This window comes from Pteropus vampyrus, unplaced genomic scaffold, assembly GCF_000151845.1.
Source record: "Pteropus vampyrus isolate Shadow unplaced genomic scaffold, Pvam_2.0 Scaffold33, whole genome shotgun sequence".
In the NCBI taxonomy this organism is placed as follows: domain Eukaryota; kingdom Metazoa; phylum Chordata; class Mammalia; order Chiroptera; family Pteropodidae; genus Pteropus; species Pteropus vampyrus.
The window spans coordinates 3,337,193-3,356,623 of NW_011888814.1; the positions used below are offsets into that span (position 1 = coordinate 3,337,193).

Sequence of the window (19,431 nt, forward strand, 5' to 3'; positions counted from 1 at the left end):
GAGGTGGTTGACTGGGGCCAAAATTTGCATTTTTAACAAGTTCCAGATGATGCCCATGCCACTATTCTAGGAACCACTTTCAAGAATGACTTATAGAAACAATAATATTAACCACTATTTGTAATTACTAGGTACCAGGGAATTTGCTAAGTGTATTATTTAATTTATTACCCACAGACTTTTGATTTATGCAATAGCTACAATAGAAAAAATGTGAAGACAATCATGTATGAGACAAGTTGCTTTTGTAAACTTCACAAGGAAATTTTCAGTTCATTCACCATCAGATTCTTCAGGCTTCTAGATAAGCCTCACCACAATATGTAATCACCAGAGCACATGATTAACATGATAGAAAGTAAACTTGGGCTTCGCTCACAAGAATATTAACTATAGTTTAGGGGTCAGTTGGCTTACAATATTTCCACTTTTTATACAGTTTTACAATTTTTAGTCACACCTTTGAATTCCACTTCTTTTCTAGCACATGCACTCATAATTATAAGAACAAACATCTTGGGAAGTTTGGGTGTCTTTATATTCCTTTGATATGCATGAGTAGATTAAATTATTGGCCTTTTTTTGCATCCTTCAGTTACAGAAGGAAGCTATCATTTTAAATCTTAAATTCTCTGCATTAGATACATTTTAATGATATGTTTATGAATTTGTTACTCTCAAATTTCTTATTCATAAATATTTAAAATTAAATTGAATCCCTTGTTTCGTATCACTAATAGTAAGATAGTATAACAGTACCAAATGTGCCATTTGTATAAGAAGCGATGTAGAGACTCTCCTTGAGAATTTAAATTTAGTTTTTTCAAAACTTCTACAGGTAGACAGGATGATGACACTGACACTTTGTAACGGAGTTAGTATATCAATGTGGTAGAATAGTTCTAATGTTCAATCATCTCAATTTCCTACTGCACACAACTCAAAGTAGAAGAGAAGGATGGTGACTGGCCACCCACACCCTGAGGTGCTGAAACTGTTTTTAACAGCTTGGAAGAATAGCTCCAGTGACAGTGATTTTAAAAGTGCTAGAACAATAACATACCCGTATAATCACAAAAATAGACATTTGCCATCTTTTAAAACTAACCCAAGGACAGAATTTAACCCTTTTTATAGTTTACCCTTTCATATTTAAAAAGAATTTGTTAGATCTAAGTAGTCCTTCAAATAACATTCAATAGTATTTTCATTTTTGATAGAGAAAAACAGTTGATAAGAAGGGCATTCAAAATAACATTTTAAAGGCAACCTACATTTAAATTTTTAAATAGTTTGCTAAATTGAAGGGTTATCTTAATGTAAGGAGATAATGTAAGATTCTTCATAAAACTATTAACTGGTTCTAATTATTTACCTAATTGGAGGATTAAAAATAATTTCTTTAAAATTGATTTTGGGAAATCAAGATTATATATGTGATTCAGTAAGTAGCATTGTTTTTTTCTGATCATTTTCTTTAAAATCTAGGTGGTTTTCTTATTTTAATACTTCCATTTCCATTTCAATAATCTTTTCAAGGCAGTTTTATGCTCACTTCCTGCCATGCCACCCTTACGTGGGTGCCAATGCCTGTTAGGATGTTATAGTTCTTAAGCTCTGATAGGCTGCCTTACTTTTTAAACTTTATTTTATTTAAATCGATTTATAATCATAGACATTCTTTGCATCATAGAGTCAAAATTTTAAAGGTAAGCAACAGCAATGAAGGTTGATATTATTCGGTTGAAAATGTAACTTTTCTTTGAGTTTAAATATCAACTGTCTCCATTTTCTCTGACTACAGAGGCCAGTAATAGTAGCCATGAGTCTCGTATTGGTCTAGCTGAGGGGTTGGAATCCGAGAAGAAGGCAGTTATACCCCTTGTGATCGTGTCAGCCCTGACTTTTATCTGTCTAGTGGTTCTTGTGGGTATTCTCATCTACTGGAGGTAAGTTGAGTATTTGTTTTTGAAATGTATTTCATAAAGCTCAGATCTTGGCTATTTTTTATCTGAAATCCTTTTAAAGCATATTTAAAATTCCTTTTATTTGAAAGCTACCATTAATTTATCCAGGTAACTATGGATAAGGTGAATTTTTGAATCCAGAGGCATAAAAATAATAAAAGATTTGATTGTTCTTCATACTTCAAACAATTAAAAGTAAAATGGAAGACCTTTGGCTTCAGTTAATATAATACAGTATTTTGACAGTTGCACTTTCATATTTCTAATTAATATTCAGTTATCATAGCATTTAACATAAATCTAAACTTCTTAGTTTAAATGCTCCAGCTGTTATAATTTCAAAAGTTATTATTTAGGAAAATGTAATTTTTTATATAGTAAAAAATAGTTTTTAAATAACATTAGAGTTTGTACAAGATGCATATCAACTGCATACTAATAACAAAATGATAATTATATACAAAGTAAAAAGTCAAGCAATTAAAATATGAATATAATTAGAAAATAAGTTAACAACTATTTTTAAATGCATAGAATTTAAAAATTTATTATAATTTGCCTTGAGGATGAAATTCAGCTTCACTCTTATCAATAACCTACTAAAATCTTTAAAGGACAAGAAGAATTGTACCCATAATAAACTTCCCATCCTATATCAGGACAAACACACAGCAAATTAGTAGGTTTTCTAGGGGAACAATATAAGTCACTATAACTATTATAACTGTGTCTGTTGGAAAACAAGGACTTTTTGATGATATAAGAAATCATATCTGTAAATTAAGAAAGGGCATAGTTCAGTACTTTTGATACTTTTTGTTTTTTTAAGTTTTATTAAATTGAGGTGACATTGGTGACTAAAATGATACAGTTTCAAGTGTACGATTCTATAATACATCATCTGTACATTGCATTGTATGCTCACCACCCAAAGTCAAATCTTCCATCACCATATATTTGACCCCTTTACCTTTTTTTTCCTACCTCCCCACCCCTCTTTCCCTCTGCTAACCACCGTATTGTTTTCTTTGTCTCTGAGTTTTTGTTTGTTTGTCTAGTTCATTCATTGTTTTCAGTTTTATATCCCACATATGAGTGAAATCATACGGTTCTCAATTTTTTTCATCTGACTTATTTCACTTAGCTTATTTTCAAGATCTATCCATGTTGTCGCAAATGGCAGTATTTCATCTTTTCTTATGGCTGAGTAATATTCCATTGTATATTTGTCTCACATCTTCTTTATCCAATCATCTATCGAAGGACACTTCAGTTGTTTTCATGTCTTGGCCACGGTGAATAATATAGTAATGAACTTTTGTTTTAAAAGAGAATTTTGTTTCCTTTGTGGTCAGAGAACCAAGGATCTTAATAGGCCAGAATGAGCAAGTTAAATGTGAAATGTAGCACTTGAGTGGGATAGAATTCGCAAAGTGGAGATAGAGGAGAAGGCCATTCCAGGAAGGGGCACAATAAGATGGAAGGACGGGAAGCAGGAGTGAGCAGAGTGGGTCTGAGACAGTGAGGCCTACAGCATGCCGTTGCATCTTGTTGTGCATGGTTTGACTAAGGAAGACTGTTTTTATGGCCAACTGTATTTTATACCTGACTTCCTTTACATAACACAGCCAACTGCAGACTGTGGAGAACAGTTCATGCTTTTGTTACCTACCATGGATTAGGAGTCTATTTTGTCCATAACGTGATGCAAACGAAGCTGCTTTCTTCGGTCATTTCTGTAATTGCCAATGACTCTTTTTACAGAAGATTCCATGCTTAGTGGAGTACCATGAACACAGTATATAATCCATTAATGTTTGCTCCACAAGAATTCATATTACTTTTGTCCCTTCTCCCCACTGAGCTTGTTAGCCCAACTCCTTACCAACATTCATATGTTGATTTAGATCACTGGTTTATGTCTAATCTGATTTTACCAACCAATTTTTGAAGTTAATGGGAATTGTGATTGTACTAATTTAAAATAAGATGGAAAAATAGCAAATTCCACTTCATAGTAAGGAGTATTAGAATAAAATTCCAATAAAGATGCCAGATGGTTTATAGTTATAAGATTGAAATAACTACAAATTTTAAAATTAAGTCTTATTCACTATAATTTGATGTTTCATGGAAAATTAAAATCTGGAGTGGTTTTTATCTTCTATTAATAATGGGTCATCCCATCTGTATTATGCAGAGAAAAAAAATAAAATTACAAATTGGATAATATTAATTTGACCAGTAAGGTGTTTCTCTTTCTTCACAAATAATACTTTATGTACCTTGAATACAGAGTGCATTAGTTTAAAAATGAGCACTCTGATGATTTTATGTATGTATTGTATATCTATCAAATGTTCTGATAAGATTTGTTACTCCTACTCATTTCAAAATTAAATATATCTATCTTAGTCACAACCATTTGAAGTTCAATCACTTCAACACTTAATTTTTTACATCAGTAATACAGTAGGGATATCATTTGCTAAATTACAAAATGCTAATGTTAGTGCATTATTCAAGGTTTGTGTGAATTCTCCAAATTCCAGAGTAAATGCATTTGTAAATAATATGATTTCACTAGCCAATGTGAAAACGTTTTAGACCTTCAGGAAACTCCAGCCTGTGGAAAGGGTTAAAAATCCACTAGCATGCCGACGAGAGTCCTAAAGGTGACATGGCCCTTACAAGTTTTTCCAAGTTTATATATTTAAACATTTTTCTAACCTAATTGTTTTAGGAAAAAAAAATCAATCCTCTCTTTTGTCTAATTTACCTAACTCAAAGTGGTCCCCTATGTTTCATGTAAACCTTGAGAGAAAGGAAGAAAGAACAAATTAGAGGTGATAAAATCTGGGTCCCTTTTCCAGTAGAGCCTGGCATTTGCTATATGGGCTTGGGCATGTCACTTACCCACTTAGGGATTCATTTTCCCTTTTTACCATTTGGTAGAAATGTTCACTAAATCATCTTTAAAATTTAGTCAGACCTTTAGGGTTTCTGTGATGAATGCAGCATGATGAATATTGTTTCATATTTGTATAAGGATCTAAAAAATAGAATAATAATTACACATTTCTAGCTTTTAATTCTAAATACTTACTGTGATGAAAAGGTGTAAATTAAATAATCAGATTAACATTGATTGATAGGACCTATGTCTACAAGTTTAAAACAGTCATCACTTTTTTCATCATGGCTGAGTGATAATTAGCAGGAGACATAGTTATCAACACTTAGCACATAGACGTGAAGACATTCACTGCTTATACAGAACAGATGGACTATAGATATTGAATCTAGTCATACATTAAATAATATGCCTTGAAATTATTTTCCAGATGTTTTAAGGTATAATTTACATTATACCTTAATTTACATTATACCAAGTTGTTTCTAAGATGCAAAATTATTTCAATAAGGAAGATTTTCAAAAAGTTCTCTTTAAAGATAACAAAGGGTAAATCTTTAAGAGGTTTTTTAATAGTTAGAATATAAAAAACACCAAAGATGTATTCAACAAAACAGTATTCCATCAAAATCAGTAGAGAAAAGAACTTTCCATAGACACATTGTTTTGGCTGGGGGAAGTGGGAAGAAAAACATTACAAATTCTCTCTTGATCTAAAACTTAAATTTGTGAGTCATTGAGAGTAGCTACCAACCCAGAATGGAGGCCTCCCAGTACCATGCTGCCTTTTAAGTAGAATGTCACCTCCTAGGTAAGGTTGCACTATAAATTATACCTAAGCAATGTACAGATGCCCTTCATCCAGAATTTATTCTGTACTATTTTCATTTTCCCAGTTATAAGCTTTTTGGTATGACTTATAGGTTCTTTTGTTACTAGTTAAAGCAAGTAACATTATTAGACCATTTATTTTTTAAAAAACCAACAAATATTTCATTACATAGCTGAAAAGAATAGAGTTGGTATTAACCCAGATACTATAATGAACATGAGCAACATGTAAACCTCAGTACCAGCATGTTTTAATATACCTTTTCTGTTCTGAGACACTGCCTTCTTCCCATTCTCTCAGACACATTCTCTGTCTATCCATCTATCCATCTATTCATCCATCTATCTATCCCTCCATCATCTATCTTTCTCTAGCTATATATTCTGTCTCTTTCTCCCAAGTGTTTTGAGAATTTAAGTTATCCCATTTGAGGCTCAGGTAGGCAAGAGAATTTAGGATGCAGCTGAAAAATTTATGGTTGGTGGGATTGACTTGCCTCATCTAATCATTCAACATTTAATCACTATTATACTCCTGGCACTGTATTAAAAGTTGGATTTACATAAATCAAAAGACATGGATCCATTTTTTTAAACAAAATGTAATGAGGATATAGGCAGAAAACAAATATATTGCAAAATAATTATTTTAACAACCGATTATTAAAATATTTAAAATAATAGAGAATAATGTCCAGGATGTAAGGGTCATCCTTGGATTAGTTAAGTGTATATTTCAAAACAATCTTTATACAGGTGAGTGTGAATGGAAGTTTGTGTTGAGTGCAATGGAAGCAGAGAAACTGGAGTGTGAGAGTCTGCTTGAGAAACTAGAGGCTATTTCACAGGGAAGACACCACTGAGCTATTTTTAAGGAAGACAGTATTTGCCTAGCACATCAGTGACTGAGACATTTTAGTCAGAAGGAAACCCATGTTTAAAGCAGGGAAGAGAAATATGAGTTAGGACAGAACAAGGTATGTTTAGTGATCTACAACTGTACAGTGTTATTGGAGTATAAACATCAAAAATGGCAAGGACCATGGGTAGGTAGGGTTTACATATTGAAAGATCATAGATACCGCAATCTAAAAATCTGTAAAGTGCTAGAGCCAGTGTGTCAAAATAATAAGGAGATAGATTTTTTGGCTTTATACAAGAACAGATTTCACTAGTAAAAAGCATAACAGTGGAACAAGAAGACCTCCTCTTTTGTACCATTTGGAGGTACTTAGAAGGGAATGAGTTTCAAGTTAGTATAAGAAAGAAATATCTAACAACTAAAGATTGTTCATAAAGAAGTGAGCTTCTTGTCACTGAATATATTCAAACCGGACCTTCTTTATATGTTAAAGATGTTGTTGGAAGGACTCTTATATTAGTTGTGATATTGTACTAAGTCTCTTAAAGCATTTTGTAACTTTTAGATTCATTGAAAAATAAATAGAATTCCTTTTACTGACTTCCATAACCATATTTTAGAGGCATCAAAGAGATTTTAATGCCGTGACCTTAAAAGCAAGTATCAACCCCTGTGTTTTTGTATCAATGTGTCAGAATATGCTACATCTGTGGTTGCACAAAGAAGCCAAACTTTCCCTCTAGTTTCTGCTCCAGTATGGTTTCAGCTGCGCTCATGTGGCCTTCTGATAGGATAGTTTCTTTCTCCTGAGACCTGTGGCCCTCACCCCTCCATCCCTCATGAGTCTGCCACTCTCTCCACTTCCCAGGATATGAACCCAGCTCAGGATCCCTTCAACACTTGATTCTACATCCACTCATCTTCCCATACCGCCTGTTCTCTTTTGAAGACAGCCTTAGGTCCTCTCAGTTACCTATGTTCTCACAGGTTTGATTATCAAAGGCTTATTCCAAGCTATGCACCTCATTGCTTTTGGATTTTTTCCTTGTAAAATTAAGGTTAGAAATTATGTAACTTTATGCTACACTGACTTATAGCAGTGAATTCATTGAACATATATTTTGGAGCACCTACAACATGCCCAATACTGTTCTTAGCACTGAGGACTAACACTGCAGTGATTAAGACAAAGTACTTTGCCTTTGTGGAGCTTACATTCCGATAAGGGAAAACCAGCTGAAAACGTGTAAGACAAGTAAACAAATACATAATAAATAAGTGCCATAAAGTGAGCAAAAGGGCAAAGAACAGTGACTTGGTGGGCTAGGCGGTACTTTTAGCTATTATGTCAGAGAACTCTGAGAGGGAGTAGCCAATTACAAAAGTAATGTGAAGGAGGATGGTTGGCCAGAGGGAACGGCAAGAACCAAGGCCCTGAGATGGTATTGACAGGGCCTCTTTGAGGGAGAAGAAGATCAGTGTGGACTAGAGCCTGGTGGGTGAGGGAAGGAGTTGTAGGAGATGAGACTGCTGAAGTAGGAGGGAGGCCAGGTCACAGAGGCTCTTCTAGTCTTTGCTGAAATAATTCAATATCATTCTAATTCCAGTGGGAAGCCATTGAAGAATTTTAGGCAGGGAATTTGTTACTGAAAAAATATCACAATTTAGGTGTGTCATATAAGAAGAAATGTTATGTTAAAGTTCATTAGGATAAATATCTTGTAGCTTGAAGCTTATAAATAGAAAACAAGATTGGCATTTTTACCCAAATGGATATTTCTATTTAAACTTAACCACTTATGAATAATATTTCAAGTAAATTAAGTGACCCATATCAAAGAGTGCCATTAGCAGTTTTAATTATCATCTAAATTTTTAAATAAGGATGATTTGCATTAGTTTTTAGCAGCAGTTGGTTTTTTGCTCTTTGCAATAGTTTGTAGTGTGCTCTTAACAGATGTTACTCTTATTATCTGAATGAAAATAGATTCCGGTGACATTATAGGTCATATTGTTGATTCCAAATGTATTTATTCTCAAAACCCTCATCAGCAAGGCCAGCATCTATTGGGAAGAAAATCACCACTGTTTTTGGTTATATGCTCATTATTTTTTCACTTTGTTCTGTCATTATTGCATTATTCTTACAGTGTAAATCTGTCTCTTTTTTTCATCAAAATGTTACCACTGCGGAATTTCATTTCTACATAGTGGTAGATTGCTGCCTTTTGCTAGCACCTGAATATGCTCAGAAGAGCCTGGCCACTGAAATACTGACTGAAAATAGCTTTGGACACACTTTCTTTTTCACTCTGGTCCTTTCCAAGGTGGCAGGATATGCTGGTATATATAGCAGCCGTAGAAGAGTAACTATATGAGGTGTCCTATCTCATAAAGTACAACTTAGTACCAACTATTTTAAATGCTGTCTCTGCTTTCAGCATGTCTGTTATCTGCTTGCTCTTCTGCATCTGGTAAAGGTATAACTGAGATAATTTGGAGGCCACAAATATTTTTAATACCTGTATTTTATAAAAGAGTTATAGGTTTCCACTTACATTTTAATTCTGGAGACTTCTGTCATAATTTTCAAGCAGTTCAGAAGTTGTCTTATTATCCATGGCAGCCAGTAGTATAAATTGCTTTCTTTCCTTTCCAGGAAATGCTTCCAGACTGCACACTTTTATTTAGAGGACAGTACTTCCCCTCGAGTGATATCCACACCTCCAACACCTGTCTTTCCAATTTCAGGTAATAGCTTAAAGTGTGACCGTGAGTAGCTGGCAAATATTGAATGAGAAGCACAATGTTGGAAGATTCATCCTTATGAGAGTTCTTTGCAAATGGCTGTAATCCACATTAGTAAATATTGGTGTTGCCCAAAATATTTGTTACCTCACATGTCAGGCACCCAGGTGTAAACCTTGTTCTCATAATTTCAAACATTCTTAATGATGATGTAGCAAAATAATTTATAATTGTTCAGATGTAATATGTTAAAGAACATAAAAAATTGTAGCAATAAAATATCAGTTAAGAATAATGCTGACTTTCAGTCATTTCAATTACTTTAATAGAAACCTAAACAGCAAAAGCAGACTAAATCAATGCAGTAGGGTGGAGAGGACAAGATAACAAAAATGGAGACAAAGCTTAGTTTCTTTCTGATCATCCGAGTTTATGTGAGAAAAGATTTTTTAACTACATTAGGAAAAAAACTATAAAATGATTAGGGTAGAGGAAAAACATGAGTACAAAGAATGTATAGTTGCCTGAAATACTTCATGTCAAAGTGTCAAACAGTTAAAATATTGGAGAAAATACTAACTTTTTTATCAGAACTTACCTGGTTAACAATATGCAGAAATCAGCCGGTGTCATTTTGATTAAGGCACTATAAGTTCACAGACACTTATTTAATTAACATTGAATAACATTTCAGAATGAATGTGATAACCAAAAAGGAATTGTCTAGAAATGTATGGACTATGGAAGAAGCACCGGAGGATAGAGGATGAGTTAAGGATGTAGAGAGTCATCAAATCAGGGAAAACAAACAAAAAAATTCATCTACATGGCCATTTTACCAAAGCCTCTTTTTAAATTGTCTAGTACAAGATGTGTTATTGCTAAAGGCCCAAGTTCTACATGACGTCATCTTCTGAAATCTCAGAAGAAAAAATAGAGAAGCAGTTTCTTTGTAATTTTCAACAGGCATAGGAATCAGAAATATTTGGCTTTTTTTTCCTCTTTCATCAACTCTGTCTTTAACAACCACTGTTTTATTTGTGTTTTTCCAGTTTATATTAAAATTCTGTGTGTTTATTTTAGCACAGCATGATTTCTCATTAACATACTTAGAATTTTGAGGCTCACAGTTCTCAGATATCTGTTGCCTTTTGCTTCCCTCTACTTTCAAACATACTTCTACATACCCCTTCAGCATGGGTGTGCAAATTAACCATAATATTACCCAAAGTCCAGAATCATTTATTATTAACAATGAATAAAATAATGCAAAATTAAGACCTTGTCCAGGAAATCCAGAATCCCTGTTCTACTCCCCAAATAGTGATCAAGGTCATCTCCTCTGTTCATCTGCTCAGCTCTCAAAAATGCACCCCTGATAACCCAAATATGCAAACTTTCATGAAAAATCATAATATAAAAAGATGTGTTGATCTTGCTAACATGCAAACCAATTTATAAAAGAAAATACCAAAATAACAACTGTAAATAAAAAGAAGTTAGTTTACTTGTGAAAGAGGTTACCTGTACAAGATTATATCAATGGGTTTGAACAATCTTTAGTAGAAGAACCAATGAATTAGACGTGACAAATTATTTTGTTTCCTTATCTAATTATAAAAGCTTCTTCCAGGCGAGATCCTTCTGTGGGTGTGAAGGTGAAGTTACACCTTTGTCTAGTATTTCTTAAGCTTAACTGGCTAATTCAATTTTAGTATTCAGGTACACTCATCTGAAAGAACAGATGGATTTTACTTTTTTTAAAATCAACAAATTCTTTGTCACTGAAGCTTAAAAATATTAAATGGCCTAGATACTGAACATCTGTTGATGTAAATAACTGTTTCTAGTGAAATGTGTTTGATGTTTCCTTGTCAGAGAAATCACTTGTGAAATTGCATACTGTGAACTAGTAATATGTTTAATCTAAGAAAGTTTTTCCAGGAAAAATAAAATAGAGCCAGTTGAAATAATTCGGCCCCTTCACAATTAATTAACAGATCCAGTGACTTTGTTTACATAGCATATTTTCAAGTTAGAATTCTTGAAATATTACAAGATTAAAAGTCCCAAAGGTTTTGACATTATCGTTAATGAATAGTCTGAATATAAATGTTCTCTATTATTTATAAATGAAGGAAAAAATGTTTTGAATGTAAAAATCTGACTATTTAACTGTAAGACATTAAACTATACAATTTTATAAAACTGAAATTGTGCTATATATTATGTTTAGGCCATGGTAAAATTGAAAGTATATTATTTCTGCATTTTTTTCCAGAATTTACATGGAGCTCTCACTCATGCTAAAGAAAATTACCCATAAAAAGATGCAGTCCATTGATAAGTGAGGCTTTGGTAGTATTTACAATTCTTTTCTCTTTAGAGTCTGAGAGGAAAAAAAGATTCCTGATCAGATCAGAATTCTAAAATGCAGTAAATATAAAGAAAATTGGTCATCGTTGCTTACTTTCATCAAATACTGAGATTCAGTCAGGATTATAAGAATCATTGAACTTTGAAGTTGTTTTAGAAAAAGCGCTTTTTAAATCTTTAGAAATGAGAGACATGTTCATTTAAGTCGAATTATCCTTTCCAACCTAATTTTTTTTTCTATTCATGTAGATGAAGTTGGAGCAATTCCAATAAAGCACTTTCCAAAGCATGTTGCAGACTTACATGCAAGTAGTGGGTTTACTGAAGAATTTGAGGTATGATTTTAATATGTCTATTTTAGGTAATATGGAAAATAGTAAATTTAAAAAATTCAGCAGTAGACTATTTCTTGACCTAATGACATTGAAACCATTTTCATTTCTAGTAAAAGTATTAGTTCTGTAATCACTTACGTGTGTAGAAGATGTGTTATGTTTATCATACGATTTAGAAAATTGTTTTTCCATTTTAAAAGCCATGTTGTACTAGTTGAAAATTAAAAACATTGTTAATATTCATCCACAAAATACAGAATTCCAGAATTCTGTTTTAGATAATCTGAATTAGTAATACTAATGCCTTTTAATTTTCTAAATTACATTAATTACACTAAACTACTAAATTTCATGATTTTCAGCCAATCTACATACAAACTCTTTATACAAAGTACTTACAAAATCTTGAAAGTATTACACCAGTATAAATGCAGAAGCATTTATTATACAGGTATAATAAATATTATACAAGGTAAAATCCCATCTTCTCAAGAAAACATACATTTATAAGAAAATGTAAACTTTATAACCAGTGAAAATTTTTCTAGTAATACCCCTTAAAACACACTTAACTGTAAGGGGCAGAGAGATTTATTACAAATTCATCATGGCCCACTAGCTGTCAGTTTAGAAGGTTTTTCAAAATAGGGTGCCATAAGCCCAGAGTTAACAATAATAACCCCAAAAAATAAAAGTTACCATTATTGCGTACTCCCTATAATATGCTGGTCATTATAGTAGGTGATTCTACATTCAACCTTCACTCAACTAATAAATAGTAGAGCTGGGATTCAAACCTAGGTTTATGATTTTAAAACTCATATCTTTTCCATTCCAGCAAGCTAGGAATCTATCTTCAGCCCTCCCTCTTACCCCTTCCCTCTAGAAAGTATCACATTACTTTTCCGTCTCCCCCTGACCTCCAAACACTCTGTGATCTTTGAAGCACTTTGAGCTTTGATCCCAATCAGAATGTGTTCCACTCTTTCCATTGCACCCCACAGCTGCATCCCAGGAGTCACACCAAAAAAGTATTTTTAAGGTCATAGATTAGGAAGCTTTCAGAAATCAAAAGAAATAGAAGTGAAATGTGATATTATTTCACTAAATTAAAAAAAGAAGCCAATTCATTTAATCTTAAAAGAGATCTAAGTCACAGCTACATTGCATAAGAAAGCAGTGTGATGTAATGGCTAAGTAAAGTGAAGTAATATAGAGAATTACACATGTAAAACATCAAATTATTTTTTCTTACCATAATAAAGGTTACTGGGTAGTGCGATGCTAACTCAGAGAAACTATCAGGCTCATATCAAACAAAATCATAATTGGAAGAGGAAGAATATGTCAAAGATGGGTCTAATCTTCCAAATGTTAAAAATCTTAAGAAAAAAAATAGACAATTTATAATAGAGCTGCTGTTAGCATATGTGCAAAGGCAAACATAGTTTCCACAACTATAAAATCATTTTGAATATTATTAAGCTGTTTGCAATAATTAAATTAATAAAATAACCTCAGAAAGTGCTTTCTTAATTCCATTGCTCTTAACTCCATTCTGATTCAAGAAAACTTCATTAACTTAATAATTAGCTTAATAACTAATAATGCTATACCTTTTAAGTGGTTCATATATTAAATTGTTTTTTAATGTAGAATCAGAATTATTTGCTGCAAAAGAGGCCTCAAAAGCTTATTTGGAGAGAAGCTGGGCCATTTGCTGATGAATCAGTTTCATATTTGGGTTACATACTTCCTCAAAAATTATAAGGTTTTTATATTATTATCTTAATATTAAATAATTGTTAATTCCAAACTAATCTATTTAGTTAGAAAACATCTCTGAAAAGGATTTTAATTCATTTTAGAAGATAATTGACAGAAGTAATTTTTCTGTACCCATTGAAGTTTAAGTTAAAAAGAGGTCTACTAATTAAATATGTAGAAAGTAATGCTATCTAAATTTTTGTTTCAAAATGACGTTGACTATATGATAAAAAGATTTCAGAGATTTTTTAATATTTTGATAGCTCTAAGTCAGTTACAAACCACCTAACAGGAAGCTGTTTATTCTTTTTAAATTATGCAAAATAAACAAGAAAATGTATCACTAATTCAGAGTTTCAAATAGTGCTATCGTGGTCGAATAACCTTATATTTTGATTTTAGCAAATCTGACTAATACGACAAAATGTATCATCAAATATATGGTTTTTCTCATCTGCATTTTTAAATTCATTATATTATTATACTACCATTCCTTTTTGAAAATGTTATTTTTTCCCTTTTACATAATTTTATAAAGTTCCAAATTATTAAAAATTTTGATTTACATGCAACTGTTTGAAACATTCTGTTTTGTTAGTATTTGACAAATGTATTTATTGCATGATCATAGTTTTCCATTGTAAACCTAATATGAACACTTTTTTTTCTCATTTGTCGTGTGCTGTGGAATTTGATTTCTTTACTTTTTTGGCATTCATTCCCTCATTAGACACTGAAAGAGTTTTACCAGGTAAGGCATTATTTCACTGCATTTTCTTTTAGCCAAGAAATAGTTGTAACGTAAAAAAATACATATTTTTGGATAGATTATTTTGTTTGTTTTGTCTTCATTATATTTTAAAGCACTTCGCTTGAAAAGATATGTGTTAACATGTTATACGTACAATTTTTCTACAGGAAGTGCAGAGCTGTACTGTTGATTTAGGTATTACAGCAGACAGCTCCAATCACCCAGACAATAAACACAAGAACCGATACATAAATATTGTTGCCTGTAAGTATATCCTTAACTCAGCTCTGACTTTGTTATCATTGTCATTGTTATGCATTTAAACAATGTCCTGAAGCCTTCTGAGCACTACACTGAGGTGTAGCTATTTCAGGACCTGTGTATCAAGGAATAAGACTTGTGTTTGCTGATATATAGCATTATATCACTCTAACTTAAATATACTCTGTAATTAATGACTTTTTTTTTTTTTAACAAAACAAATTCAAATGTTAGTCCAGTCCTGTCTTCAGGTCCCATGGACTGCAAATCTGTTGTTATGCTTTCTTGTATTATTAATATTCCACAGTTCTATTTTCACTTGAGCTCTAATTTTATGTGAATTTATTAACCAAGTGATATTTTCTTTAGACTTTATTTTTTCCTCCCACTCTTTTCCTTCCTCTCTTGCCATTCTTGCTCAGGTCTTATAAAGGGTTAGTTGGATTCCTTCTTTCCCTTTATTTTCCTAGCTATTCTCTCTTTTTCTTCTCAATTTGCAACTATCTGTTTCTGTGGTTTATTGCAAGTTTGTTTTTTCCTATGAAATTACCATCTTTAGTCTGTCTCTTTTAATTCAAGCATAATTGACATACAATATTGTATTTCTTTCAGGTATACAATACAGCAATTCAATATTTGTATATAGCACCTCTTGTTTACATTTCTTCTTATTTTATCCTAAATTTCTTCCCTGCCATCGCTTGAAATCCGTCTTTATTCCCCCTTCCTGAAACTTCTTATATTCTTCCTTATATTTTTAGTGAGCTTCCCTGGATTCATATGAACACAGTGTTACCAGCTTGGTTATTTAAATCCTAGTTTCTGGAAGCCAATGAAGCTGCACTCTCCTCCCATTTATCATCACATTTTTAAATAGTTTGCGTAGATGCTACCTTTGTTTCCACAGAGCTTACACCAATTTTTATTTTTTTAGTGGAAGGTTCTGCTTCATGTTTGCCTTCCTCAACTGAAGAAACTACCTTAGCTGCACATAAAAACTCTGCTGCTTCTTAGATAGCCTGAAGTTGTTGGTAAACTAGTCCCTATACTAGCTAAATAAAATACCCACCAGGTAATTAAGAAGAGGATTAACCTTTGTCGAACACCTACTATGTGCCTGGCATTGTAAAGACATAACGTCATTTAATCCCTGAAACAATTTGGCAAGATAGGTAATAACAGTCCTATTTTCGAGATGAAGAAAAACAACCCAGAAAATTTACCCAGTATCATCCATCAGAACATATTAGAACCAAAATACCAAAATAGGCCAACCTGGCTTTAAACCCATCATTCCATTGCCATACATATATTTCTGCATATATTCCCTGCACCTTTGTGAGCCGCTATTGTCACAGTAGTATTAATATCCCAGAATATCTCTTTAACTCATCATGGTTTGGTCTGTATTTACTTCTTCATCCTTGAAAAAAACAAATAATCTTCCCTGTGAAACTACCAAGTTTTCTTCTAGTAACACTTTCCTTTTTATTTTGTAATTCCTCCAAATAGATATAGTTTCTCTGTAGAACTGAAGTCAGTCCCAGACTCCTCATTTCAACACATTTTAGTTATCACAGTACACAGTGTGTAAATTACCATAGTTTTCATCCCCTTTGATTGGCAGTTCAGGATCCACATCCTCTGTCCTTGGACAAACGTTCTACTGCCTCCTTTTGCAATCGTTCGTTTTTGAGGTTCTTCCCTTGAAAGAGCTGTTTACTGTAACCATTCACAGTAACTTCTATGTCCCTTCCGCTTCTTTCTCTACTTCCTCTTCCTCCATCAGTCACCTCTTCAAAGAGAATGTGCTGCCATCCTTAGCTTTCTGAGACCCCATCACTCTTCTCTCCCCTTCAGTGACTCTCCACTCTTCACAGCTCCAGTATCCACCTTTAGAAACACAAGATGCGAAGTCCAGATTTCAATCTCGATGAAAACATTTATTATCATTCCAAACTAATTTATTCCTTCATGTTCCCATACTACTTCACACCTTTCTTGACACCTGAACATTCCTTTCTGTGCATTCGTCCATTCTTACCTTCTACCTTAGAAAACTTCTTGAAGGCAGAAGCTCTTTTTTTTTTTAATCTTTATCTTTGTCATTTCTGTTCCCCTAAAAGCCTACCAAAATTATATTTGTGTTGATTTTAGTTGTACTTGATAAATTATTACGTAAATGTAAATTATCTTCATGCGGAAAAGTTGTCTATAATAAAATTTTTTTTTTATTACAGATGATCATAGTAGGGTTAAGCTTGCACAACTTGCTGAAAAAGATGGCAAACTGACTGATTACATCAATGCCAATTATGTTGATGTAAGCATGCTTTAATTGAAATGTTTATGGAAATTATACTAGACTGTGAATTTATTATGTCACTGTGCTGTACATATACTAGTACTTAGTACGTGTTATATGACAAATAATAAAAAATACAAATCAGTGGTTTGAGATCCCATGATTAAAGGATTTAAGATTGAATAACAGTCAAGCTATTATATTTGGTTTATCTCCTACATGAAAGAGAGATTCAGGCTGGGAATGTATGTTCAACATAGAATATATATATATGCAGATAGGTTTATAATTCCTTAAAAGTGAAAGGCAGGACCGGTGCTTATTTTGAGTGTCCTAGAGCTTCCAGCACATTGTTGTATAGATAGTAGATGATCGATAAATGCTGACCAAAAAATTTTCCAGGTGGTGCTGGCTAAAAGTGATTAGTAAACCAGTTAACAGCCTTTACAATCCTGGGCACCCCTCAGGACACCCCAACTTTGTGGAACTTACTGGGGCTCACCAGGGACAGCAGAACACTGACTGACTTACTGGTTTTTCACTATGGTCAGTTAAATGTCAGAGGAGCTCCATTATTTTCCTGACACTGACCTCCCAATCTAGCCACCTTCAGGTCTTTGCTATGTGGAACATGGAATTCAAAGATGTTAGTACCAAATATAGGTATACACTGGGTTCGTTAAAGGCAACTGCTTCATGCTTCCAGCAGAGGCAATGTATGTGTCATATTAAACATACGCTTTGGAGTCAGAACTGGTTTTGAATCCCAGCCCTGGGCGCTGGCTAGATTTGGGAGCTTGGAAAGCTACTTAACTCCTTTAAGCTTCAGTCCTCATCTCCAAATCAGGGATGATGCTTTCATATTTTGCATATACATTAAGAATTAGGATTAATGTTTATAAAACATCTTAGCCAACAATGGGTGCTCAGCGATAGATAATTATTAATGATTAGCATTGCTCCATTCCACCAAAGAGGAAAAGGAGACAACACCAAAAATTTCTTAACTATTGTAGACAGCTGAGCACAATTAAAGATCAGATATTAAGCATAGTACTTAGATTAAATTGTACCTGGACTAAAGGTGCGTAGAATTGTCGTTGTACCAAAACAAACAGAACTCTGTTTTTTTCCTACAAAAAAATGTAGTTAAAGAAGAATTGCTGTATTTGTTAGTACTATTGAGTTTCTCCAACTTTGCAAATTTGTTTTTTATGATTTTCTTTTAAAGAAAGAAAAGGTGCTGACCTTAAAAACTTAAGTTTTATGTGGTTAAAATGGCATACAAATCAGTTAGTAAGAAATGTTTGTCATTTGTTTCCTCAGGGTTACAACAGACCAAAAGCTTACATTGCTGCCCAAGGTCCCCTGAAATCCACAGCCGAAGATTTCTGGAGAATGATATGGGAGCATAATGTGGAAGTTATCGTCATGATAACAAACCTCGTGGAGAAAGGAAGGGTAAGTTATCTCCAAAATAGCGATTAAAGGTGCTTTTAATTGCTTTCAATAGAGTCAGCATTAGGAAACAGCAAAAATCCTGACTATGAGAGCTAGTCAGGTTTCCTTTCTGGTAAGTATGCTAGCTAAAGGAAAACTGTTAATGTTATAGGTCAAAACCTTTCACTATAAATCAAGATATCTGCTATTTAAATATATTCTTCATACTGTGAGGAAAAGTAAATGGAGCTCATTGAAAAGCAGTATAGGGTGAATTAAATTTTAATTCAGGAGCTGTATTCCAGTGCTGGTTCTATAGTGACTCAGTACATCTGGCCACACTTTTCTTGTCTGAAAGGGGGAAGTTTGGACCATATTGTTTCAAGTCCCTTTCAGTTCTGTGATTCTGTCCCTGGTCTCCTCTACAGCTAACCTTCAATAACTTAGAAAAGAAAGAAATATTTAAAAGAATGAGAGAGCCCATTCATGTCACATCTCAGACCTTTACAGACTTCAGGGATGACTTGTACACTGCTCATGGGCAAGATGGTAATAACATCTTACTTTCTCTATTGCAGAGAAAATGTGACCAGTACTGGCCTGTTGATGGCAGCGAAGAGTATGGGAACTTTCTCATCACTCAGAAGAGTGTTCAGATGCTTGCCTATTATACTGTAAGGACTTTTACCCTAAGAAACACAAAGATAAAAAAGGTGAGTTCACATATAATGGAGATCATCAATTGAGCAATACATCTGGTCCTTTTTCAAATGAGTAGGTGGTATAACCAAGACGGTAAAAAAAATCACACGCACACACACACACACACACACACACACACACACACAATTAAAGGCATTAAGAGTCCTTATTA

At 33.3% G+C, this 19,431-nt stretch overlaps 1 protein-coding gene across 1 annotated transcript in view; it reads left to right on the plus strand.

Annotated features, from left to right (window-relative positions):
* The window catches only part of PTPRZ1 (protein tyrosine phosphatase, receptor type Z1), a 116,490-nt gene extending 97,187 nt beyond the window's left edge, over window positions 1–19,303 (plus strand). Inside the window, exons 14-21 of the mRNA XM_023528945.1 lie at window positions 1,805–1,949; window positions 9,234–9,325; window positions 11,948–12,033; window positions 14,531–14,551; window positions 14,719–14,815; window positions 17,053–17,135; window positions 18,444–18,578; window positions 19,136–19,303. Coding sequence (XP_023384713.1) covers window positions 1,805–1,949; window positions 9,234–9,325; window positions 11,948–12,033; window positions 14,531–14,551; window positions 14,719–14,815; window positions 17,053–17,135; window positions 18,444–18,578; window positions 19,136–19,303 — 827 coding nt within the window. The remainder of the gene's footprint in view (window positions 1–1,804; window positions 1,950–9,233; window positions 9,326–11,947; window positions 12,034–14,530; window positions 14,552–14,718; window positions 14,816–17,052; window positions 17,136–18,443; window positions 18,579–19,135) is intronic.
* Window positions 19,304–19,431: the final 128 nt, after the last annotated feature.